The following is a 27,385-nucleotide window of genomic DNA, read 5'->3' on the forward strand; positions in this document are numbered from 1 at the left end:
TTTTATGTAAGTTGTTGTAATTTCATTTATTGGGTTTCGTTAACGTTTGCCATTATTGCATCCAAAGCTGGCCCGAAGTGGTGTCTTGAACGTCGAAGCTGCATTCTGCTGCAGCTGATATGCCAACGGGTGTATTTTGAAACCAAATAATCTTGGAATGAACTGATTTGTGGCACGCTTTGGTCTATATTCGGGATGCACCATGAAGAGCATATGTGGAAAGCCAGTTCCAAAGTATGCGCCGTCTGTGTGGTGGTGCCTTGATGATTTTGGAGTATACACGTCCATGCATTTTGGACAATACGATTTCACCATTGCTTCGCCAGGAACATCAGATAAACCTTGAGAAAAGAATATTATTAATGACAAAGATTATTTCGCGTTAGTTTAGAGTGTTTACCTAAAGGTAACATTGGTTGTGATTCACAGTACACTCTTGGACAGTGTCCGAAATCTCCTGCTTGGTATTTTTCTATCATTTGGGCGATACCTCGATTTGTTAAAATGTACCTGGCATGTATCAGACCATAAAGCATTTCTGCAGCTTGTTCTATTAAATCTGATTGATTAGGGTTATCATCCAATTCATCATCTTGTAAAATAAGTAATATCGATTAGTTCCTACTACCTGAATAATTACATCAATTCTATCATTACCCGGCTCTAAATCTAATATCATATCTAAGGCTTGTCTGTAGTGTGGTACTTGTTCATTTAGACCTGTTAAGTTGAATTTATCTTGTATGTAGTCCTCATCCACCTAAAACAGATTGAAACAATGATAGATAAATAGAGACAAAAGGGACAAAATAAAATAAAAAGGGATGCTTGGATGGAATTGGAGGTTAAGTTTCTGGTGTTAAGTGGTGTTTTCTCTGTGCTTTTGTTTGTTTGGGGTGCATGCAAAGTATGGATGATGGGTAAGTACCTCGCAGAAGAATTCATTTCCGCGTAATCCGCAAAACCATGAGATCCAAGAAACCTCCTCAGAACTGCTCATTTTCCTACAAAAACAAATCTCACGTTAAATCCGCACGCCTTCAACACACCCGGAAATAGACGCGCTGCGCCCTCCGACTCTAACCTCGACCGACACAAACAAAGGGGGCAAAGTAAACGATTCTAAATATTTACTACCTAAAACACTTAAAATCTTAGCAAAACCTAAGTTGTATATTGACGTTTTTTAAATGGCCAACCGAAACGTCACTCGGGGATCGGAGTTGGTTGCAACCTCGCACCAGGGCGGACAAGATAAAAAAATGCACTCGGTTTGGACGACGACGGGGACGGAGGGGCCTTTGCTAGGGCTGCGATCTGGACACGGACTGGACGCGTCTCTTTTTCACTATTTATCACACTAAAACTCTTGGTCAATTTACCTTTTTGTACCTTGATTAGCCACGCTTACGCTACTTCATCTACGCAAAAGGAATGCCCCCAACCAACGAGCACGCCATCTACTGCACATCAAAAAAAGAGCGCAATTTTCAAAAGTTTTCCGATTCTTCGTCAGCACAATTTTCCGACGACGTTTTCTTCAAAAAACTGAGAATTTTCCTGTGACTCCTCCGTCCGCTTTTCGTCCTATTTATATTTTACGTCAAATAATTGAATAAATACAGGATTATGCTATGCAATCGACAACTATGATCTGGCAACCATACTCACAATGGAGATATTTTTAAAATTGTGATACCAGCCGATCTTTGTTTACATTTTACACATTGAGAATCATTCTCAAACTAAATTTAAACTTGCTCATAATTTCTGATGTAAAATATTGATTAATCATATTTTGTATTCTGCTACAAACTTACATACTTACACGATGCAATATTATCAATATTCACTATAGACTTACACATAAATTTAAATTACAGTTTTAAAGATAACATTAATTTTACTTATAAATAAATCAACAAAACAATACTTAAATTATTGTAGTATATATCAGTGGTTCTCAACTTTTTGGTCCGCGACCCCCTTTGCACTTAAAAAAAATATGTGTAGAAAAACATTCCGTCCCGTTCGTCATCAATTTTTCTGCGGCGTACACTTTGAGAATCACTAGTATATATAACAAACATGATAGAAATATATCAATTTGTATCATGTATAACAACATCATTTAGCAAATAAATTGCTTTGAGTTTTATACCTAAGATAGCTTAAATACTTGTCATTAATATAATATCTATTACGAATACACAGTAACTACTAATATCAATAATACTATTTTAAAGACATATTTAACCTTTTAGTACATAATTTATAAGTAATTTAATATTTGAATTAGTTAAACTTTTGTCTATCATAGCATACATTGTGTATCTATATCAGGGGTTCCCAAACTTTTTTGGTTTGTGGCGCCCTTTATATAGTCAGTCAGTCAAAACATTGGTTTATATCAGGATGGATTTTATGTTTTTTGCTTTTCGTAGCGCTCCTGTAGTATAGCCGTGGGGCCCAGGGGCGCCACACTAAAGTTTTCTTTATTAGTTAAACTGTACCATTAAATATCCTTAAAAAAATGGATATTGGTATTTCAAAGACACAAATATAAAATTATATAATCAAATTATTTTCAATATCTGAATTACTTCGATGGACTTACTGTCATTTTAACGATTTTATAACAAACCAGAACACCTGCTTTAGCTATAGAAATGTATGATATCAGTTTTTTTTTTAAATTTTTATTCATATTATTAATGTGGATATCAGATTTTCCGTTTCGTTAGATTGGAAACCAAAGTTAACTGATAATATATATGATATATTATATGAAACTCAAAATATAAACTAATTTGTTTCTATTATATATTCTTTAGATCAGTGATTCTCAGACTTTTTAGTCCGTGACCCCCTTTTGGACATAAAAAGTATCTGCGACCCCCCCGAAGAATGGACATGTGTAGAAAAACAACCAAGATTGATCTGTCATTAATTTTTTGCGACTCCCCAAATAATTTACGCGGCCCACACTTTGAGAATCACTGCTTCAGATGACACTGTATAATATAAATCCAATCACTGTAGTTATAGGAATATACATAACATAATGATCATTCAAATATAAATTGAACTGCGTTTTATCAACAATTCATTGATTTATTAAATTACTTTTTAACTGGCACAAGTATAACCTAGCAGATTGCTGAAGGTAATCTAATCTATTTTAATCTAATGAGTATTTATGTACATTAGGAAATTGTACGATTCCGTGAAATATTTTGTTGTTGGCTATACATTAAAAAAAATGCAGAATCGATAGAGTAGAGAAAGTTTCTTAAATTATTTTATTTGTTTCCTGCGAACCAGTTTTCTTTAACAGGAAAAATAACGACTGTTTGCTGACAAAGGTAAATATTAAGAAATTTACTTTAATGATTTAATTAAGTGTATTTAAATTTATTAACTATTACGAAAAATAAGTCAAATATCTATATATAATATCATTCTATTAAACTAGCAGAAGATAAGACTTTAGTGTTATATGATACGTCTAAGTGAAATTAGTAGAAGAAGCTATGTAAATAATCTGTAGCAGATACTAAGTTAAACCTGGTAGCCAAATATTTTAGCTTTAGCATGAAGTATACATTATTTGTTAGATCTTCCTAGAAGTATTGATTAACTATAGAAAAAAAAAAGAATTTTAACTTTATAATGTTATAATTAATGTACAGTGGAAGTTTAAAATTATTGATAATTAAAAATAATCTATTTGAAATAAATTTGTTATTTATACAATTATAAAATAATTTATAAATAAACAAAAATGAATAAAATCTTAATAAATAAATGTGCTACTTTTATTAAGGTTAATTTTTTTATTGTTGCAATAAATATTATTATTAATTTTAAACATAAACAAACGTGCAGAAAACAGTCTTTGAAATGTACATAATTTTGTGTGTGTATGTGTAATAAAAAAAACTCAAGTTGAACTTATTTATGTAATCTTAATTTCGCAATTTGTATGTTACTTTATAATTTGCTACAACTATTGTTGTTGTTATTATAAAGAATATATTGCTAATACGTTGCACAATAATTTTATTTTCGCCGAAAACAATATCACTTAATCTAGTTTCAACGAGACAATTCAAAATAGATAATTGTGATGATTGATTAAAAAAAAATACCTTCCACTTTACTGAATCACGTTATGCTTTAATGAATAGAATTGATGACTCAATTAAACTGATAATACTTTATTATATAATTACGGTATTAATCAACACAATTGTATATAAATAATAATAGAAATTCAAATAAAGGACGTATTTCCGATTAATTATTGCTTTTGAATAAAAATTATGCGCCAAATTTCAGTGAAATGTTCTATAAGTACAGGTATTCCCCGACTTACGTACTCCCGGATTTACGAACAAAATTCTAAAACCTTGTTACAAATTAACTGTCCAAACAGTCTTTAATAAAATATAATATTTTTGGAAGTTGTACTATCAGCTTTGTTGCATTTGTTTCGTTTGTCGTTTTTTATTAAATAATTGTGATGTCTACATTGAAAATGATATGTGAGTATTTTGTTTATTTTAATCTATTTTTTCAAATTTATGCAGTTAGTAATACGGAATTTAACATATATAAAAGTAAAAACCATGATAAAGTGCGGTAAGATATGTATATTTTGAAATTTTTAAAATTCCACCGACATACTAACAAATTCGACTTACGAACAATCCTTTGGAACGGAACTAGTTCGTAAGTCGGGGGATACTTGTATATTACATAGAATTTGTTATACATAGTCTTATATTCATACATGCATATATTTATATATGAATCATCGAGTTGTAGCTAATTTCTCTAGTAATAATATTGAGGTCGGATTTTTACGTGCGTGTTAGTACGAAAAACCAAAAGAAAGTCACGTCCGCTGAACCATTACTATTCGAAACTCGAGACATCTTTGTTCAACCTCAGCTTTGAAAGGCTTTACACATCATACGCATGAAAGAGATTTTGTTTTCACAACTTTCTTTCAAAATTTAGTCCTCAAAGACATCTCGATATAATCAATTTATTAAATATATTAAATATTATATATAAATTTGCTACTTAATTTGAAAATGTTTAGTTACCTCAATCAATGTACAAGAATATTATGTTAGAATGTAAAGACTAGGAATGGTTTAATAATGCAAACAAACTATGATTGTCCCTTGATAGTTCAGTGTCATAGGTCTACCATTTTCTCTTAATTATTACAAATCTAATTCCACGCATCCATCAAATATACAAACGGATACTTGTTCGTGATTATTTAGAATAACTTGTGGAATATTCCGAATAACGATTACACAATTACGTATAGTTGCGTCTATTTTATCAACACTTAATAGCCTTCTTCCGCTAAAACTATCTTTATCTATTTTTTTAAATGGATACATTTTTGTATTATATAATTTAGTCTTAGTTGGTGGGTCGAAGGTAGTAAATAGTCTTACTTGGAGAATCCAGGGAAGAACACTTACTTCCTAATTATCTACTTAAGAGGAGAATGTAACTCTTAGTTCATAACTTGTAAAGTTGACTTCTCTATAAAAACACTGATATGTACAATAAAAATAATTAAAAATATTGCAGACTTCACAACGACATAACTACGAGTTAATCCATACTGTTTAAAGACAAGACAATGGATACAGCAAAATACTTGTCTTCTAATATTGAATTTATTTATTAAGTGACAGTCTTTCTTTGGATTTAAATATAGTATGAGACCCCCCAATGTATGAGAATATCTAAATATAATAAACAATAGTTGTTGGTACTTCTGACAAGTACCAGATTTGAGCTGATTGGAGCGATTGCGCCCAATCGGGCCCCGAAACACATCAAAATTTATATATTTAAAAATAGTACATGTTACAAAAATTAGTTTTAAAAACTTAACAACAATTTTGTGTGAGGTTTAAAAATATTGAAAAAGAAGAACTAAAAACATACAGCAGATTTAGAAATTGCTCTAACAGATTCTAAGATTAATGACACATCTATTGATATTGTGAAGCAGACAGTAATTTGTTATTCGAAGAAATGGAAGCTCTAAAATCTATTTTTTCGTCAAAATATTTCCGAAATCCATTTAAAATGTTTTAGTTTTTATGTGAAAAAGACAGATCTACGGCATTTTGAAACATATTAATTACTCTTCGAATATATTTAATACAATTTCAGTAAGCGTTGTTTCTGGAGAGAGGTCATTTTCTAGACTAAAACTTCGACTACCATGTCGATTGAGAGTCAAGCCAATTGGAATTTGATATTATTTTGGAAGTTTTTGCAGAACAAAAACTTTCGAACATAAAAAACTTCTCTTTTTAGGTTTATATTCAATAAAATTCAGTCACATTCGTTGATTTTATATTTGGTACAAGTTTTTTAATGTAGAAATTTATCTACCTTCATGACTTTTGATTTTTATAATTGGATTTTGTTTTAAATAAATATTTCAAATCTATATTTAATTATGTAAATTCTAACTGTAAATTAATTTTGATATTTCAAGTTTGAGGTGCGCTGCAAAAAAATCAATTGGGCCTCCCATTTATTGGATCCGGTCCTGCTTCTGAGAGACAATCCATGGGGTTGCGTAAAATATTTGGGGATCGCAAAAAATTAATGACAGATCAATTCTTGTTGTTTTTCTACACATACCCATTATACGGGAGGTCGCAGAAACTTTTTATGTACAAAAAGGGGTCGCGGACCAAAAAGTTTAAGAATCACTGGAGTAGTTTTATTTAAAGTAAACAAACTATGCTTGACATTACTGCATCTGGCATTTTATTGTAATATCAGATTATATGTATAAAATCTAAACTAATTTGTTACATAAAACTATTTTTGAATATTTTTTAATTTTTAAACGTTCATCAGTTCTAAATATTGACTAATTGTATTAAATATAAGTAATTAGACGATGCAAGTTAATTTGAAATACAATTGTCAATACACTTCAATTGATAGTTACATGATTCTGTACAGTTCTGCACCTGTTGTGTATTTTAATACAATCTGACCGTCAGATTGGTTAGATGAATACTCGGTAAATTCTAAATAACAAAAAAACTCTTGATAAAATGCTAAAAAAATATTAATTATTTTTACATTTACATTACCAGTAAACTAAATTACCTATCAAAACTATTTGGATTAGCATTTAACAATAAGCTACGATTGACGTATTATTAAAAGTTCTGATTTTTTATTTGGGTATTAAGTTATTTTCAAATAATTGAAAACTGCTCAGAACTAATTCTCAGAATATTTTTATTTGTTTATTTGAAAAATAATTATTGTATAATGTTTTATGATGTTTTTTGTTTACATAAATAATCATATGAATGCATTTTTGTAATTTCATGATTCATAAAACTTTTAACGCATTAAATAGATGACTCACTGAAATGTTAAATAGCTGAACAAAGAATTCTAGATACTATTTTGAGAAGAGAAAAAACTGGTAAAACGAGACAATAGATAACTGTAATCACAAAATGCTCGCGTGTTTAGTTTTCTTGTGCTCGTTTGTAAAGCAGATGTGAATGAGTCGAAGAGATTGCGTGCAAGTAAATCCATAAGGCCGGATGGAATGACAATTGTCTGCTTCGCGAAGAATGGAAATGTTTCCGCGTTCGAAGAGAATCTTTCGAGGACAGCAGCAGTGCAAAAGGAATACTGAATCGGCAAAACAAACAACAAAAAAATAAACGGAGGAGAGGTAACTTTCTCCTCGTGGTCGAAATGGAAGCGCGCCGTGTTCAGTCGCTCAACGTGCGCTCTTCAGGAGAACCAGTTTCGTATGTGCTCTGCAGAAAGTAACAATAACAACGACTGGTCCCCCTTCTCGAGTTAGGAACCAAAGAGAACGATTTGTAAACAAAGACCGAATGCGATACATCATATCCTTTAAAAAAAAACGGAGATTAACTTATTTTTCGTTGGTTTATCCAGAATCGTTATACATGTGGATAATAACAGAATATCGCATCATCAGTGAGATTTAAAACGCGATAATAGAAGTAAACAAGTGATGTTTTGCGTGGGCGGAGTGCAGTAGTGTATCGATTGACGGCTGAGGTCGTCGAATAGCGTTGAACCGTGCATCAGTCCACAGCCAGGTCTACCTGTTGCCCAGAAGGGCCGTAGTTTTCGAATTTCTCTCGTTCAGTGCTTCCAATATTTGCTCGCTTTCTCACTTCCACCCTTCGTCCGACAAAACCTTCCCTTCTTTGTTTTTCTTCCACTTTTTTTCCGGATTTTGCTTAAAATTCCTATGGAGTGCAGACGCTGAGGCGGGCGCCGCGACGTCGCCTCCTCTCCGAAGGGAATATCGTCCGGAATGGTTTTGTTGCGCGCCTACAAACTTTAGTTTTCACCCAAACACACACAAAGGATCATCATCAACATAGTGGCTCTGTCTACGACAATACGAATCGATTCCAATAAACAGATTACGAGTGAGTATTTCAATCATGATCATCATACGATTCCGAATGTTGATAGCAGCATGTTACAGACAATAAAACCGCTATTAAGAAAGCGATAAAAACTTGATATACTTTTGCAATCGAGCGTGTTTACAGCCCATTATTCAGTTTCTCGATTTCGAAACAATTCTTATATCGGAGTACTAGTCATCATCATTATAATAGACGAAATCGAATAAATCCATTTCTTGAATCAAACATTAAAAACAATCAATAATATTATTTTTTGTAAATTATTTTTGTCTAGTATATTTACTAAAAAAGATGTTTATTATTAAAAATATTATTATTTAATATTATAATTTAATGACTATTTAACACAACTTTTTTGTTGCAAAAATATCAGAAAAAAATGCATTAACAAATGGTAAATAAATATGAAAACAAATGTAAACAAAAAAATATTTATTGGCTGCTACATAAATTCTATCAGGAACAAAATGATTTTCATAAAAAAATAATTATATTTTGTTGAAAAAAAGTAATTAATTTTTAAACTAAATACATATCTTTTTAATAGGCGCCCCTATTATGCATGCGCCTGGAAGATAAACAACAATGATTGAAATGTTATTAAAACAAAGAAACTATAAAACCAGTTTGTGGTGTGATATGACAATACAACTGTGCAATGTCAATGATTAACAATTGGACATAAACAAAAGTATTAGAATTCTAAAGATATCGTTATTTTTTTTGTATTTCCATCCAGCGCTTCTCAAATCTATTGGTTTGCAGTGTTTCTCAAAATGTTGGCATTAAAAAAATTAAAGGACCTCTCGAAGGATGGTTATGTATAGAAAAACATATAAAAGCATACGGTCCCGTCTGTCATCAATCGCGACCCACATTTTGAGGATCATTGCAATAGTGGGTAGAGTTAAATTTATAATTGGTCGCGAAATGACAGCTTGTATTAAAAAAATGTATATCATAAATGATTGGATCGCAGAACAAGTACAAACAAATAATGGAAAGGTTGAGAATCCATGTTTCCAACAATAGTGATTGTATGTCTAAAGCAGCAGTCGCCGACCTTTTTAACCTTAACTTAACTCAAAATATTGAATCATGCGGACTACTACTAAATTCAGAATTTTTTAATTTGAAACACCAGGATTTTTTTCTCCATGAAAATAAGATTTTATAAGATCACATAAAGTGAAAATAGCAAAAATAAAAAGTAGAATCCGAATCAATTCCAGTCAATTCCGTTTAATTGGGACACCGGTTAATCGGGATAGTCACTTATTGGAAATGGGCTTTGGATAATTGCGGAATCGACTGCATATTCAAATTACTCTGCGGACCACCAACATTCTCTCGGTTGGCGACCGTTAATCTAAATCAGTAATTTCCAACGTGTGGTATCCCGGGGCTACGGGAAGAGTTTGATGGTTTTATAATCACGCGCGAAATCGAAATCTTATGGCGTTTGTTAGATACGAAAAAGATCAAGAAATTCATGTCGATTTTTTTTATTTCTCAGCTCATACAATAGGAGAAGATATTTTGAATTTATTTTATTTATATATTATTATTTTTAGTTTATGTTTTAGTCAAATATATTTTGATTATTATTAAAGTACAGTGGAACCTCGCTTAACGAGTTTAATCCGTTCCAAAATTTCCGGATTTTTATTCGTATAGTGAAACATATTCAAAAATACACATAATATGAAGTATCAGGCGCGCAATCCGGGACTTCTCTTCTCAACGTTACTCGTTATGCGAAACGTTGCTCGTTAAGCGAGTCATTTTTCGTACAATTCATTTTGCTCGTTATGCGAGGTTCCACTGTATTTAGTTTTTTATGACGAGAGGTATATCATTTTCGAAAGACTGAGTCGAAAGTTTGATAAACACTGATCTAAATCATTTGTTTTTTTTTCTTCAAAACCAGTTTTCATTAATTTTTAATAATGGTTTAGACAATACTTAAATATAATTTTTATTGTAAAGTTTGTTACTATTAATAGACTATTTTTTCATCAGCACAACAATGCCATTTCAAGGTTGAAATTCAATCTATATAATAACTTGATCTATTTTCATTAAAGCAGTGATTGTTATATTTTGTTTTATCTTTCAATTCATTTGATTCGATAAAATCTATATGGATTTTAAATTAATTATTAAACTCATTTGTTTTTTAATTCTCAATCAATAGTAATTAGTCATTAAACAATAATTATCTCCATTGGTTGTGATGACAATTTACAAAGTTAAACAACGTTTCTCTGGAATACAACATTTCCTTGTTGCGGTCCTGACAATTTGAATGGGGTAATATTTCCCAATTTAGAACAAAGATAATAACATAAAAACGATTTTCTTAAGTAATCATAATAATATGCATTTTTATGGAATCACAATTGAACGATTATCTAATGTGATTCTCAAATTGGGGGTCGAGGAAAAATTGATGACAGATCAACCCTGGATGTTTAAGTAAACCATCCAAAATCTGTTACACATTATTAATTAATAATATATAAAAAAACGTTTGTTACTTCTCATTGTCTAATTTATTATTGATCTAAGAAATTGTATTTGCTTCGCACTGCGGATATAAAATGGAACTTCAAATAGTTCCAGTTTTTTGTGATTAGTTTTTTTTTCTTTCTATAATCGTTACCATGGTAATACACCCGTTGTTTCTGTCTCTTCGCGCTCGAATGAATTTATAGTTAGTGGTTTGCGTGCTTTCGAAAGAGCAGGATTCGGGAAATAAATTAGAATAGAAATTGAAATAAAAAACAACAACGGAAAGACAACTAGGGGAGTTCGATTAATATGTGAGTTTTTGTTTTGTTTTCAATGGGAAATCCTAGAAAAAACGTGAATTTCCAAAAAACGTTTTGTTATTGTTTTCAATATGAACATACGTATTTTATTATTTATCATGTTCTATTTTTGTTGTCGATTGCTTTTGTTCTGTATTATTTACAATGCAGGTTATTTCCATTCATTGTTAGTCATTTATTCTTAATCAAAACCACGGAGTAATTTTAAATTTGAAACGTATTTTTTTTATTATGAATGGAAATGATGTGGTTTTTAGTAATTTGTTGCTCAATTAATAATCATTCTATCAAATATATAGTAAAGTCTTTGATATAAATTAATTTTGTTGAAAACTATTTATCAATTGAGTTTGTTTAATATTTAGTATATTCACATTTATTGTGTATTAACAGATTGAACATTATAAACTTAATTATACAGTGGAACCCCGCATAACGAGCAATTCGCTTAACGAGCAAAATGAGTTGTAAGAAAAATGACTCGCTTAAGGGGCGACGTTTCGCATAACGAGTGGCGATGAGAAGAGAAATCACGGATTGCGCGCCTGCTACATCATTTCACTATATGAGTAAAAATCCGGAAATTTTGGACTTTTTTTTAGCGAGGTTCCACTGTATTAGAAATGTATTATAAATGTCATGAAAATTTAGTTAAGAATCAACCCACATTTGTTTTTTAGTTATTTAGTTTAGTTTTATGATCTTTTATAATTTTTATTTTCTGAACTTTCTTTCTCAGATTACTTTTTTGTTTAATTTGATCTTCATTTTTTACTTCCTTGTTAGATTTAGTTATTCATTATGATTAACATTTAATCCTGGAATCAAATTGTGACTTAACTCACAATCAAGTTTTGACTTAATCAGAAAAAAATAACCTATACATTTACAATCGCTTAGAAATGAACAATGAACGGCTTCATTGTTCATTTCTAATCGAGTTTTTTTATGATTCTTAGAAATCCTTCATGGTCATTATTTTATTGCATTGCAAATTAGTAAAGGATTTCAGATTGTAATTTAAGCAAAAAATTATAAAATTGAAAATACAAATGTATAGAATATACAGGAAAAATCACGAATTTTATAAATATAATCTGAATCTAATCAGATTTTATATATATGTATTTTTGCATTTCTATATAAAATCGTTAATAAAATTATATGATTAATGCATTAAAATGATAATGTTTTACTCTACTGAACTTGAATTTTGTAATAATTATTAATAATATTTTATAACAATTTTCTAATCAAAAATTAGAACATTTTACTACATTTTTTATGAGAAACATTAAATTCGATACAAAATTTTGCAAAGCAATGCTTTTTACTAGTAAAACATCTAGGAATAAACAATTAATTGATATTATAAAACATATATTAAATGTAATAAAAAAAATACAACACATAAAATGATTTTCGATATTTTTGTTTTGTCTAAAATATAATATTAAAACACTTAATTAATATGTAATTATAATATAATAACACGCTGCACACAGTATAAATTAAATTTATTATGTTTCGAGCAAAACTTGTCTTTATAAATTCACAATTAATAATAAACTTTAATTAATATTACTACTATTTAATTACTATTTTTTATGAATTACTTATTATTTAGTTACTGAACTATGATGTTAGATGTCCTTCATTTTTTTTAATTCGAAATACTAATTTTGTTACTTAAATACACGATTTTTTTTTAAAATAAGTTATTATTGTTTATCTATCATTATTTTCTACAAAAGAAAATAATAACCATAACTATAAACTAATAAATAATGCAGTCAAAGCAAGCGAAAGGATGTGCAAGAGAATGCTGAGCATGTGTTGAATATAAAATAAATAAATTATATTATTTTCTTATAATTTGATCATACTTTGAATACGTTCTTAATCAAACATGTTAAGTTTCCATGCAAATTAGAAAAGAAGAAAATAAAAAAAAATATATTAAATTGTTTACATTGTTTTCACATAATTTTACAAATATAAACAATTTTAATTACAAACTGTCAGAGCTAAGGCTATGTATTCACGTCTTTTTTTTTTCAATAACAAATTTCTTACACAATTGATGTACATTGTAAGTACACGTGATGATAGATATCGATTTACTTCTAAAAATATAAATGTTGAGAAGGAATGAGACTTATCATATTTTCTTGAATTATATAAATTTTAAGAAATTGAAATAATTAGTCAATAAAAATAATGTATATAATAAATAGTTTAATAAAATTATCTTAACGAAATTAGCATTCAAAATTGCACCTCAATTCGTTTTTTTATATGTAACTTCTCATGAATTAATTGCTAAAATTATAGTTGTATTAATAAAAAAGATCATTATGTAATAAAGATTTTGTTTGATGGCCTTCATTTTTAATAATTTTGTTACAAAAACTTAATTATATAAGATCCTATTAATGAAATTATGTTTTTTTTAACAAATTATGAATGTTATGGAACAAAACACTTACATCATAATTTCGCTTGTAATTCAATCAGAGTCTGATCAGGTTTTGAACAAAACTTGTTATGTTACAAAAAAAAATAAAGAAAATTAGAATTGTTTGTTTGTGCATATAATATAAATTATCCTAACATAATTCCTATCTTGAATTTGTACTTTTTATGAACATCTCATCAATTAATTACTAAAATTTGGTTTTGTATGTATTTTAAAAATATATACAAATTGTGTATATGACGTGGTTGTTTTACTGCGCGCTTTTGTTATGACGCCTTTTTTTTTGTTATATTTTATAAATGTATGGTACAAATTACTAATATTTAGAACAAACGCTTACAATTGAATGCAATTGTATAATTTCCCATTAAAAATTTGCACCTTAACTACTATTTTTTTCATAAACTTTACATCAATGAAGATGTAAGTACTAATTTTGCTACCAAATTCCAATTAAGATATGCTCTTTCTTTTTGTTCTATTACATTAGTGTATGATTTACTTCAACAAATGATTACAAGAAAGGAAACATTTACATCATAATTTTCTACAACAGGAAATGACAATCATAAATATGCAAGTATAAAAAATGTAATCAAAGAAAACCGCTAGAGCAAAGGATGCGCAATCATGTAATAACAAAATTTATATTCACTTCATGAACGTGTGTGCAATTCTAAAAGTAATATTATATATATATTTGCTTTACATTAAAAATATAAATATTTTGGAAAAATAAAACAAAATTTATTTATATAATCATTCTGATGTAATTATTGTTATTATGATATTATTATAATACAGTGAATGTTAAATATAATTATAAACTATTCTTTAATGAACATGTTTTAAGAAACATAATTTGTTATTTTAAGGAATGAGCAAATTAAATATTTTAATCCCAGCGCAATCATCAAAATAAGTAACAATTAATAATTTAGTTACAAAAGGTAATGATAATTTTCTATAAATGTTAAAATTAATTGCCATAGTTAACATGTTTAATTATATAACAATATCTATGAATATATGTCAAATATGAAATATAAAAAATGTCAAGAATTCATTGATATATTCTGACATTAATTTCTTTGAGTCTTCAGAAATTCCTAAATTTCTAGACTCAACACATTTGTAGACAACTAAATCAGACAACTTCGTCAACTGAATCAACATCGAATGCTAAAATTCATCCTTTGACATACAAACCAAATTAAAGGATAATTTATTTTTCCTGTACATCAAAGAGTTAAGCAATTTCAATTTGACATATGTCAATTATTTTTTTAGTAATTTATTAAAAGTGTACTACATTTAATTTAAAAAAATAGGAATGTCAATGTCAATCAATTAATAAATGCAATTAGGTTTTCCTTTCAAATACGGGATTTTAATATACTTTTTAAATGATTAATATACTTATTATAATCACATAGTAATTTAATAGCACTTTTAATATGCTTTGAATGAAAATTGTTGTTTTGATACTAATTACAAGCGAAGAAATTCGAATTATTAATTAAGAAAAAATATATTCAATTAACTGCTATTAGTTTATCAAAAAAATTACACAAAAAATAGTTTTTTTGGTATGTTTTACTAACTAATTATTAATAAATTGCTCAACTTTTTTAAATTAATTCATTTAATACCAATCATAACTATACAAGAATAAATAATGTAATTAAAGAAAACTATCAAAGGAAATGACAATATTTTAATACACCTGATGGACGTGTATCGAATACCAAAATATTATATTACCAATCAGACTATTATTTCTGAATCGATTACCACTCTTTTTGCCGACAACAACATAAAATAGAACCATAATATTAAAATAAATTATTTATACCCTCTACATACTGAATAATGTAGTACGACGCTTTGAGCACGCAACATAATTGTACATAAACACATTTTGTGATACGTGCATTTACAATTTCGTCTGTCCAAATTGACGTTAATTTGCTGCATGATTTTCGAGACACCTCGCCGGATTCCGGTTTATTCATCATCATCATAAGCCGACTAAAATAAGGTCATGACGATACTCGTTTTTGTTTTGTTCTGTTATTGTCAAGTGCGCCGGATGTTAATGTAATTTGTGGGTTGCTTCATGCATACGAAACAAGGCTATCACAACAATCAGCTGATCACATGACCTTGTCATTACCCAATTGCAGCATTTGTAAATGACCAAATCGAAATTGCATTAGAAGCATATTGTTAATAGATACATTCAATTGACGTACGACGGTGAGCGATTTCTATGTTCAACGAAAATAGATACACTTTAATTGCTCCATTGTTGTGAGACCCATCAAATGCACATTAGAGTTTTTTTTTGTTGCTTTGCGTTTCAACGGTAATATGTATCGGTGTTAGGTAATTACTAAAAGTGCCTCGAGGAATCGATTTTGTTTCCTTTAGTTTTGTCGGAATTCCATGGTGCATCGATCATACATGCATGGAAACCGACAAACATGCAACATTATATTGTAGAAATACAATACATATATTGTAGCTTTCTTGGAAATAAAACAAAAATTTATATAACTTACTGAAGTTTCAATTATTAATTAGAAAATTTGTAATCAAGGACGGGAAAAATGTGATTCCCAAATTGTAATGTAATTAGTTTAACCCGTTGGCCATCAGATACATTGTATTCTTCGCAAATTAACAATAACTATGAGATCTGTCAGTGTATATAGAGTGAATTCACAAATATCACCCAACTGCAACACTTGTTGCTTAACTTTTATTTGACAGCTTAAACGTCATTTCCAAATTTTAACAATTCGCATTATTTCATAATTAATATAATTAATTGCATTATATTAATTATGAAATAATTAAATTGCATTACATCTGCATAAAGAAAATAAAGGCTTATATTTCATAAGCTGTCAAATTAGTAAATAATGCACAAATATAATGTATCATTCTGTCATCCTTTCTCTCCACTTATTGCTTAACTTTCATAAGCTGTCAAATCTCATTTCTAGTTTTAACACAATTTGCAGATAATAGATATAATTGTATTAAATTAATTAAACTTTAGTGACGGATTTAAAAGTCGACGAAACTACATAATATACAAAAATGATATGTTATTCTATCACCCATTCATTTCAGTTGTTGCTTAATTTTGAAAAACTATCATTACCAAAAGACAGGATTACATCATTTGTGTAAAACGTTGACCGCATTATAAACGAAACTGTTACCCATCCACTCTACTTGCTGCATACATTTGATAAACTGTTGCTTAATTTTCAAAATCTTTCATTACCAAATATAAGGAATTAATTTATTATATAATAAATATAATAGAATTAAACAAATTACATTTCAGTGTCACCTGGACAATGAAAAGAAAGAAATACAACATTAGAAAACGGTATTATAAGTCGACAGCATTAATAACGGAACTAAATAATGCAGAAATGTTTGCGTTGTGGCTACAAAGTTCCACTTACACACATTTCTGTTGTATTTTTTTTTGTCGTATTTATCTTGAAGGATAATTGCTGGCGCTCTCGTTCCACATACTAATTCATTGAATATCGAGGCGAGGTTTTTGGTATATTACCACATAAATATTAAAGGCCGAAAGAAAATTGGGATGAGACATGTATTCGTTTTCGTGCGTTACTCGGGATTACCCAATTACATTGAAGAATGTCGAGTAAACGCAATTAACTCGAAGGACATTTTCATCGAGCAAACCAGATTAATATTAAGTTGACGTTGTGTGGACGTAGCTCGAATAGAGAACGATTATCCTTCCACTTCTCCGACTAAAGCTTTAACAACTATAATTTAGTACATTCACTTCAAAGTTTTAAAAGAAATCATCTTCAAATTCTTTAAAATTATATTCAAAATGTTAGCTAGTTTATTAACATTAATAAAATAGTTTATAAACTTCTTAAAATTTCAATAGGCATTAAATTTATGTTATAGTTATTAACAAAAAATGTTCGGTTCTCGAACATAATTCGTTTCTAAAGACTATTGAAATACAAAAATTACTTCAACTGATACATTTTTTACTTTATCCGAATAATTTAGGAACCGAGGTTTCATAATACAATTAAACAAATATTGTGGTGTCATCTAATACCTCAGTAAGAAAGAACTTGATTATATAAAGCATAAAATAATATAATAATATTTATTAGTTACAATGCAACCAAAGGGCTATTGACCTAAGTCTTTCCGCCCAGAGACACAAAAAACATAAATTGTCACAATAAATCATATAAAAAATGCATTCTGAAAAAAAAGTAAGACGTACTATAAAATAATATCTTAAATTTATTTTAACATACATAATTTCTTAACATCTTTCAAACGTTAATATTTATAGGAATAGAATCGAACCATTAAAACTTAACCAATACATTTGCGAGCATTAAATTTACTGTTTTACTACGGTCAATGGCTTTTGCGCTTATTTTAACAAAATACTATTTTCTAACTAAAATATAGGCATTATTGAAATAACTTGCTTTGAATATTATCTATAAATTAAAATACATATTTAAATATATATGATACATTTTTTTTTAAATATTTCAGTACGTGAACTAAAGAAGAAAGAAACAAAAAATATGTGAATAAGTAGTTATTAAAATTTATACTATTTCCATGAAAATGATTTAAGCATTCCATAAATGCAATGAATAAAGAGTAACCAATTACAGTGGGACAAGCATCTCGCATAACGAGCAACATGAATTGTAAGAAAAATGACGTCTCGCATAACGATGACGAGAAGCCCCAAATTGTGCGCCTGCTACATCATTTTTAAAACTTGTGTACACATATTGTGTGTATTTTTGAATATGTTTCACTAAACGAGTAAATATCCGGAAATTTTGGAACGGATTAAAAGCGAGGTTCCACTGTATTACTTGACTTAACTAGTTGTATAGTTCGTAAAATTTGCACAGAATTGCTGCATTTTCATTTATCAATTAATGATTATATGTACTTAACAAACATCTTTTCGACTTAAACATTGTATTACAACGAAATTTGAGGTAATACATTACACAACAAATTTAGATGTCGTGTTTATATTCAAAACATTACCTAAATAGTTTTTCTCAAGTAATTATCGTGTGAATATGATACTTCTAAACATATTCTAAACTTCTAAACAAATGTTTTCTGTAGTAAACAATCATAATATAAATTATTTAATTGTTGTGGTTTCTACAAATTAATACTAATAATTAACAGCTAACAAAACTTGCATATCTGTGATAGTCATACGTTCTCTATATCATTTATATTTTGATGACATAAATAAAGAAAATCAATGAAATTAATAAAAATACATAAGAACAGCATTTAGTGATATTTATATAAGATTTATTTGCTTTTGCTATTATTGTTAATAAACATATCTCTTGTATACTATTTTTTTAAAGTCGCACTAAAATATCTTGATGTTTATTTGTCTTACTGACTTAACAGAAAAATGCAGAACATTTGTTTTTAGTATTTCTGGTATTACCAGTGAATAGTACAAATTTATGATAATTTGTACAATTAGTACATGTTAATTATAGTTTCTATTCAAATAAAGTAACAAATTAATATGTACTTAGAATTAGTAGTAATAAAAATATTATATTATCTTAATGCGACATATATTCTGTGCTAAAACTCAACTAACAATTACTTAAGTAATATTAAATATTGTCAATTGTTGAGATAAGAAAAGGTTTGTATAATGATTACATTTAAAGTTGCAGTCAGGATCAGTTTCATACTACTTGTTCTCTTGATTCCATTGGTTTCTTTGTTAGGAATATTAAAATCGTTTAAAAATTATACTAAACAGTTGCATCAATTAAATATTCCGTGTGTTAATAATCTTAATCTGCAAATAATTTAAGGTAACATCCTTTTGTTTAGATAATACTAGGATTTGAGGAAAGCGGAAAGGTTGCAGTCATTAACCCTTTGTATGTTGTTATACAATATCATTATTATGATTTGTGGATTAATAGATTAATTTATTCATTTTTATGAACCGATTTTCTCAATACCAATAATGTTGTTAAGTAGCTTTAACTTAAGCTCTTCATATAATGTACATAGTTCTCGCATCGTAAATAGATTTAGTAAAGATAAGGTTTTATCGTGCAATAATAATTACATTCGTATAGATAATTTAATGATATTTCATGTACAGGTAGTAACGTTCGACGTTGTTGCAGGTTCGTTATGGCACCCAGGACCACGACTCCTCAGGACCACAATGCAGGTAAACGGCATTCTTCGAATATTCGTTTCAAAGTGATTCATACTCGTGCTTGCTCGTCTCTCAAATGGATACATTTACTCAGTAATAAGTCATGTTATCAAATATTATTGATTAATAGCAAATTCAATAATTCATTCTCGTGTTGTGTTATAAAATTTCCAGATTCCGATAATTTACTTATAAATAAATACAAACAAAAATAAATGTTTCCAGAAAAGTAAAATGCAAAAATTTTATTATTACTCACTAAATATTTAGTTATTCTGCTGTAAATTAAATTTTTAGATTTCGAAAGATTACTGAGAATTAGACAAAATAAGATTAAAACTTAATCTTTTGTTTAGAATCACAAATTTAATATTTCCAGGAAACATTAAAAAAAAGTAAGTTTAGTTTTACTATTTATTCTCTTTTCGATAGCTCCCAGATTCCAGAAATACTGGACTAATCGAGAAACTAGTGAAATAGTGAAGAAAAAAAAAAGAATAATCAGTGTAACAAATAGACTTGGTTTTGCTTAATTTAAATTAAATTTTAATTGAATCCGGACTGATCGAAGTCGCACTATACGAGGTATTAGTGTATATCGTTTATCTGCATATTGGAAATTAATAATTTCTAAATAAAGCTATCAATAATTTACAGTTATAGGTATTCCAATTAAAAATACAGAATTTCATTAATTAAATAACACATGTAACAAGAAATGCATACCTCAATTTGATGTTATCAACATAAAAAACATATCGTAAAGCAAATAAGATAATGTGATAACTTACTGATCATATACGATAACTTAATAAAATATATATTATAGTCTCGAAAATGTTGGCTCCGTATGAACCTGTCAGTATGTATTAAATATTTGCTAATAGTTTACTTAAAAAAACACGTGCTATTTTTCTGTGATCGTATTTTTATAGTTATTCTTGAAGAAATTAGTTGTTTTCATTTCCTGATGGTTTTTACGGCTTACTAAAGATAAGCAAAGTGTGTCGCGTATAATAATTGAATAGGCGTCAACTTAGGACTATAATAATACTATACTGGTTAGATTCATTGGATTCAGGGCATCTAAAATTACAGAGATATTTGTACTTGTAACAAGTAAATATTTTAAGTAATTTACCGGTTAACTGGATACCGGTAATGTTTATAATTAAGTAATATAAAGTCAGCTACACCTTTTTGTTATTAAAATTTACCAATACAGCATAATCCATTCCAGAATTTCCGGATTTTTACTAAATACTCGTATAGTTTATTGTTAGGAGACATGCAAGTGTTATTAAATTTTGCACAAAAAAATCGCAAATAACATGTCCAACTTTGGAAATATGTGTGATTATACACTAAAATAATGGTTGGACACAATACTCGCCTCTTCATCACTCGTTATGCGAAACGTCGTTCATTAAGCGAGTCATTTTTAAAATTAATTTTTTTCTTTAATCGAAATGCTCGTAAAGCGAGGTTCCACTGTAGTAACTTTTACCGGTAATGGAATCCCTAATTAGATTGAAAAGCACAATGAATAAACTATTACGTATTGAATTTTAAAAAACTGGTATTTTTTGGTAATTATTTTTAAACGAAAAGAAACGGGTGTTAATACCATAAATTATGAATTAAGAATAATTAACGAACAATGAAACTTTAATAAACGACACACTTAAAGTTGTTGGAAATAATTATCTAATTGCAATTAAAAACTCATTAGAACAATAATTAGCGTGGAATAGTTTTTAGGTTTTGTATTCGTTTTTAATGTAAAAATAATGACTTAAAATAAGTATTATCAGTTAATCATTTAAGACATAATAAATGTATTTATTATTTTATATTTTTCATTTCAAGAATAAATAAGTTATTATAATTTAATAATTATAAAAAATAATTATTTTGTGCGTAAATATTTTAAATAATGTTGATCAATTTGATCGTTTTCAATGAAAAACACTGCAATAACAGATTTATAGACTTTTTTTTATATTGAAATAAATAATAATGTAAGTTTACAAAACAAATTTCTATTTTATTATCATAGTTCTTAATTTTGTATATACAACAATACCTCGCATAGTCCGGTTTCGATCAGTTCGGATTCAATATATTCCGGCTTGAAAATTTCTAAAAATACTTAATTTTAATTGAAAAAAAATCGTTTTTTTCCTTTAGTCAAGTCACTTTTATGCGGTTTTTCCTCGATTAATCCGGTTTTAAGCAGTCTCGCATATTGGTGGAACCAAACTTTTATTGTTGCATTACTCCAAATTATGAGTACAGAAAGTAACATTAGTTTAACTTTTATTTGTCTACATTCAATTATAAGTGTTAATTAATCTTATTTAAATACACAAGTATTTAGAAAGTATAATTTATTTTTAATAATAAGTTTTCTAAGAAGCACAGCCTCGCTCTATTTGTTGAGAGCAAGCGCATATCTTAGCTATTTATAAAGCTTAAAAAATAGCTTTAATATAACTATGAGCAAATGCTCGTCTTGTCAAAATTCTAAAATATATTTATTTTATAGAAATGATATTTTGTTAAAATTTTGCTTATAGTAAAATAAGTAGTCAGTAGTCTTTTGAAATAGTTTTTTTATGATTGAAATTATAAATATCAGTAACGGAACTACATTGCGTTGGAAGTCGCAATGCCGCCCCTAATCCAATAAAAAATGTTTGGGGCCCTCAGCACGAATACTATAGGCACTAACACTAACAGTTTAACTGGAGTCTAGGGCCCACGACACTCTTAATTTGGTCCTCAAAGAACCGACAGTCCACTTCCCCGTCATCAATTTTTAAATCTTGTTTAGATGTCCCGTTTAAATCTTAATTAAAATTTAAACAAAAATGTAAAGCTCCGCCACTGATAAAGATGTATTTATTCTTGTATGGCGGATAAAATAAACATTATTATTGCTTAGTTAAAGAATTATAAGTAATTGAGTTAATCAACATGTTAAAAATGATAAAGTATGTTTGGTATTTATGTAGAACTAATTACTTATGCTATATTTAGAACGTTTAATTAATATAGATATTTGACGATAACGAGTATATGGCGAACTTACACTTCTATTCCCATTTATGTCACAACTTGGCCGGTTTTTGCGGAGAAAGAAGCGTGTAGAAAAGAAAAAGCAATAGAAACAGCATGAATAAATAAGTATCACTGGGCAAGTAGCGTTATGCATAATGTTTAGAACTGGTTTGTTTCTATTCCCAATTATCACGCAACTGCCTTGATAATGTCTAGAATGACCTTATGCACATTCTAAGGTCATTCCAGTTGTGATGTTGATAATGGTAATAATAATATGATTCTGCGGTTCCGAGAAGGTAAAACTGCGGATGGTATAAGAGACACACGGTGGGTTTTATAAATAGGAAACGTGTGGTATAATGAGACAGCGAGCGAGGATAGTTGCACAACGCAAAACTAAATGAAAACGCTCTCTCCGTCTGCACCAGACAAGAGTCGAACGGGTCGGAGTCTCATTGAACCTGGCTAGGATTAGTATCTTCCACTCCTGTGCGCTGTTTGCCATTCGTTTCTCGACTGTTCCTCAACCTTTTGACGTTGTTTTTAATTGATGTCAATTGAAATATTGTACAAATTATTTCGGTGATCTCGCGCGCCTGTGGGGGGGAAGGTCGATGCAACCGAAGTGTTGAACGTGTCCACAACATCTGACGTTTGCACCGCAACGTTACGACTTGCAAGATAAATACATATTTACAAGTAATAATAAAAATGGCAGCGCCTGCGTGCATTTGAATGATCATCAGTAAGAACGGGTCAGCAAGTTTCATCAATTAAGTAATGAGTCAACATGTGTTTGGATTACTGCTGCAAGTTAGACCATAATCGCAGGCAGAGGAGTAAATGTGCTAAGCTGATATTCCAAAGTTCGTCTCTCGATACTGAATTTGTCAATTTCTTCTGGTTCTAGGTAGACAGGTAGAATATGATCCTACTTTCCAAGGACCGCTTAAGAACAGATCCTGCACCGATGTCATATGTCTGTTTCTGTTTATCGTCTTCATCGCTTGCTGGATCGGCGTTGGACTTTTCGGTATGATAGATACATCTTTTCAAAGGTCACGCAATCATCGATATCTTTCAGTTTTCACCAATGGTAACAAGGACATTCTGCTGCTGCCGGTCGATTCGAACAACAGCAGATGCGGCTACGATCCTCACGTCGCTGAAAAGAAGAAACTTTTCTTTTTCGATATCACCAAATGTCTGAGCCCGGCGGTTCCCTTTACCGGTTGCCCTACGAATCAAGTACGATTCTAACTCAATGTACTTTTCACTATATAATTTTTCACTATATGAATTTTCAGATATGCGTAGAAGAGTGCCCGAAAGACACGTTTCTGTGGAATAAAAACTCGGAACTCAATTACATGAAACTAAAATGCGTCCAAGGAATCCAACCGAAAAACAACGAGGAAGGAGATGATTTTGTTAATAAAGGTTTATGCGCTCGCTATCATCTGAAGAGCAATGATTGTAAGTTGATGCAATGCAAGCTCGTTTTATCCTGCTTCGTGTCCTTTAAAGTATGAACAGCTTCCAGATTTATGTTGTTGTGTTTTTATAGTCCTGAATCGGTGTTTGTACGACGTGGGCGAACTTGCCAAACTTTTCAATTCGAAGGAACTGGCCGAACAGACAAACCAGTCGATGCGTTTGGCCATTCTTGATTTTTACGATAAGGTACACAGGGCTGCGTCCTTCGTCGAGCTTACCGTTCACCTTATTCTTCTTCTTTTTAATTATGTCATCATTCTCATAAACATAAGCACACCACAACACACACACTCACATACCAATACTGAAACTTTTCTATCTTATATCTGGACTGTGCATGCATGAAATCACGCTCATATCTATTTAAATGTGTCTTTGTGCTCTCTATTTTCCAGTGTTGAACAGATGTATACCAGACGTAACTGATGATTTCTCCCAGATTACGAACCAAATAAAAGATTTAACCAAAGACAATGTAGAGACGTCCGTAAAAAATATTGAACTTCTCCAGAATATGGAGCAGGTAGAAACTAAATATTACTATTCTTTGTTGCGTGTTTGTGTGTCTACGTCCAACATTAACACTTTCTATTTCACAAATCACATTTCTAACTGATCGTTGCAAATACATGGTATTCATTTTCAAAACAAAAACTTAGATACTATCGGAAGAAATGTCTAAAACCGTATTTTTATTTTGATTCACTTAGGTGGGTCACGACATAATCAAGGATATTGTTGAGTCTTGGCGAGAGATCCTCGGCGGTATAGGTATCGCAATTGTGGCATGCTTAATTTATATGCTAATGTTGCGTTGGATCGCCGGTCCTGTAGTTTGGATCTCGATTGTTGCTACCATTGCAGGATTGGCTGCTTGTAAGTATAAAACTCTTCATCCGAAATTCTTTATGTAATTTCAATCTCTTCAATAGGTGTTTATTTCACGGTGACGTATTACATCTACTATAAAGATCACCCAAAAGAGGAAGCCAATGCCAACACCATTTTCCAGCAATACGTCAGAAAGAAGGGCTTCTGGCTTACTCTATTGATAATTTCTTCGGTGGCATTGCTTATTGATGTGTTGATGGTGATTTTCTTGAGGAAACGTATTTTCATCGCAATTGCTATCATTGGAGAAGCCAGCAAGTAAGTTTATAAAATTATTAAAAGTTTGACTTTTAATCTAAACCTTGATATTTCAGAGCCGTTAGTAGCACTCTGATGTCATTCGTTTTTCCAATATTTCCGTGGATATTCCAGATGGCTATCATTGCCTTTACTCTAGTCGTAGCTCTGTACATCACAACAATATCTTCCCCACAATATGAAGTTAAAAATTTTGATAAAAGCAATTGCAATGGAGACTATGAGGTAATTACAGAAAAGTATTTCTTTTCAGATTTAGTGATTAATGAATCGTTTGTTCCCAGGATGGAGACAGCTGCGATATGAACTCGTTCAAAAAAGTTAGAATTAACAATTGCAAAGCTACATGTGAATTCGTCGGCATGGGACTTTCTAGCTTACGGACCCCTTTACATGGTACTCGATCGTATTAAATTTGGTTTATCGTTGTTATTACACGTATATTTACAGTTTTTAATGGATTCGCCTTTTTCTGGAGTATTTTCTTCATTTCTGCTTTCGGGCAAATGGTCCAAGCAGGCATCTTCGCTACATGGTACTGGACAAGAGACAAGAGCGACGTTCCGTTCTGGTCAGTCACGAAGTCCGTGGCAAGGACCCTCCGCTATCATATCGGTACTCTGGCCTTTGGTTCTCTTATCCTCGCCATATGCAGAATGATTCGCGTCGCTTTAGAGTACATCGATCATAAGCTGAAAAAGTACGACAATCCGTTTACCAAAGCCATCCTGTGCTGCATGAAATGCTTCTTTTGGTGCTTAGAGAGGTTCCTGAAATTTTTAAACAAGAACGCGTACATCATGTGCGCAATCCATGGAAAGAACTTCTGTACAAGTGCGAAAGATGCGTTCAGTCTAATTATCAGAAACATACTACGATTCCACGTCTTGGATAAAGTAAATATGACCGGTGCTAAGATGGAAATGCATTAAAGTTGATCCGTTTATTTTAGGTCACAGATTTCGTCCTCTTCATGAGCAAATTAATAATCACAGCCGGAGTGGCGGCCATAGTCTGGAGCTTCGTAACGTACGTCAGCGAACGCCAGTTAAAGTACATTTTGGTGCCCGTAATATTCGTCGCTATTGTCACATATTTGGTGACATCCTTCTTTTTCAACGTATATAGCATGGCTGTTGATACACTGTTCTTATGTTTCCGTAAGTCTACAAATAGATACCATAAATATTTATTACATTATCTTTTTTTTAGTTGAAGATAACGAGAGGAATGACGGAAGCGCGCACAGACCATACTATATGTCTAAAAACTTAAGAGCAATTCTCGGCAAAAAGAATAAGACTTCCTAATTTTAAAATTCTTATGGAATCCAACGCATTTAAAACGATAAGCTTCGTGCCAAATGAAATATATATATTATTTGTGTGTATATTTGTATTTTTTAAGAAACAATTTAACATGTTTTAAAAATAGCTTGTTTTTTTGTTTGTTACAAAGGCTGATTTTAGTACAATATTTGCACAAATGTGTAAAGTAAGCGAGAAGTCTATTTTATTTATATAAATATATAAGGTTATTCAGTCAACTCTAGATTGTATAATAAGTTGAATTTGATTATCTA

At 29.9% G+C, this 27,385-nt stretch overlaps 2 protein-coding genes across 9 annotated transcripts; one reads left to right on the forward strand and one right to left on the reverse strand.

Annotated features, from left to right (window-relative positions):
* On the reverse strand, window positions 1–23,294 carry LOC108563205 (casein kinase II subunit beta). 3 transcript variants are annotated; one of them, XM_017921820.1, is made up of 6 exons: window positions 1,200–1,370; window positions 1,085–1,137; window positions 929–1,004; window positions 658–760; window positions 401–592; window positions 1–341 (listed from the first exon to the last, which is right to left on the reverse strand). In XM_017921820.1, the coding sequence occupies exons 3-6, from the start codon at window positions 998–1,000 to the stop codon at window positions 40–42; spliced, it is 669 nt and encodes a 222-aa protein (XP_017777309.1). In that variant the 5' UTR covers window positions 1,001–1,004; window positions 1,085–1,137; window positions 1,200–1,370; the 3' UTR covers window positions 1–39. The 3 variants fall into 3 exon arrangements, with proteins under 3 accessions (XP_017777309.1, XP_017777305.1, XP_017777308.1); XM_017921816.1 differs by lacking the exons at window positions 1,085–1,137; window positions 1,200–1,370 and adding an exon at window positions 23,186–23,294; XM_017921819.1 differs by lacking the exons at window positions 1,085–1,137; window positions 1,200–1,370 and adding an exon at window positions 1,383–1,483.
* On the forward strand, window positions 818–27,361 carry LOC108563202 (CTL-like protein 2). 6 transcript variants are annotated; one of them, XM_017921811.1, is made up of 13 exons: window positions 818–920; window positions 20,057–20,103; window positions 24,068–24,190; window positions 24,242–24,405; window positions 24,465–24,633; window positions 24,725–24,840; window positions 25,365–25,530; window positions 25,587–25,803; window positions 25,860–26,028; window positions 26,088–26,199; window positions 26,254–26,699; window positions 26,756–26,963; window positions 27,016–27,361. In XM_017921811.1, exons 1-13 carry the CDS (start codon window positions 901–903, stop codon window positions 27,111–27,113), a joined length of 2,055 nt encoding a protein of 684 aa, XP_017777300.1. In that variant the 5' UTR covers window positions 818–900; the 3' UTR covers window positions 27,114–27,361. The 6 variants fall into 6 exon arrangements, with proteins under 6 accessions (XP_017777300.1, XP_017777298.1, XP_017777303.1 ...); XM_017921809.1 differs by lacking the exon at window positions 24,725–24,840 and adding an exon at window positions 25,050–25,177; XM_017921814.1 differs by lacking the exons at window positions 818–920; window positions 24,725–24,840 and adding exons at window positions 3,335–3,365; window positions 25,050–25,177.
* The last annotated feature ends 24 nt before the right edge of the window (window positions 27,362–27,385 follow it).

This window comes from Nicrophorus vespilloides, unplaced genomic scaffold (genome assembly GCF_001412225.1).
Source record: "Nicrophorus vespilloides isolate i.1.1-1 unplaced genomic scaffold, Nicve_v1.0, whole genome shotgun sequence".
Taxonomy (NCBI): Eukaryota; Metazoa; Arthropoda; class Insecta; order Coleoptera; family Silphidae; genus Nicrophorus; species Nicrophorus vespilloides.

Coding starts and splice junctions, on each gene's coding strand:
- LOC108563202 (XM_017921809.1), top strand. CDS start 901: ATGCAAAGTATGGATGATGG. Junction 20,104..24,067: donor TCCTCAGGACCACAATGCAG/GTAAACGGCATT, acceptor TTCTGGTTCTAG/GTAGACAGGTAGAATATGAT. Junction 25,531..25,586: donor CATTGCAGGATTGGCTGCTT/GTAAGTATAAAA, acceptor TCTCTTCAATAG/GTGTTTATTTCACGGTGACG.
- LOC108563205 (XM_017921816.1), bottom strand. Junction 593..657: donor GATATTAGATTTAGAGCCGG/GTAATGATAGAA, acceptor TTATTTTACAAG/ATGATGAATTGGATGATAAC. Junction 342..400: donor ACAACCAATGTTACCTTTAG/GTAAACACTCTA, acceptor TCTTTTCTCAAG/GTTTATCTGATGTTCCTGGC.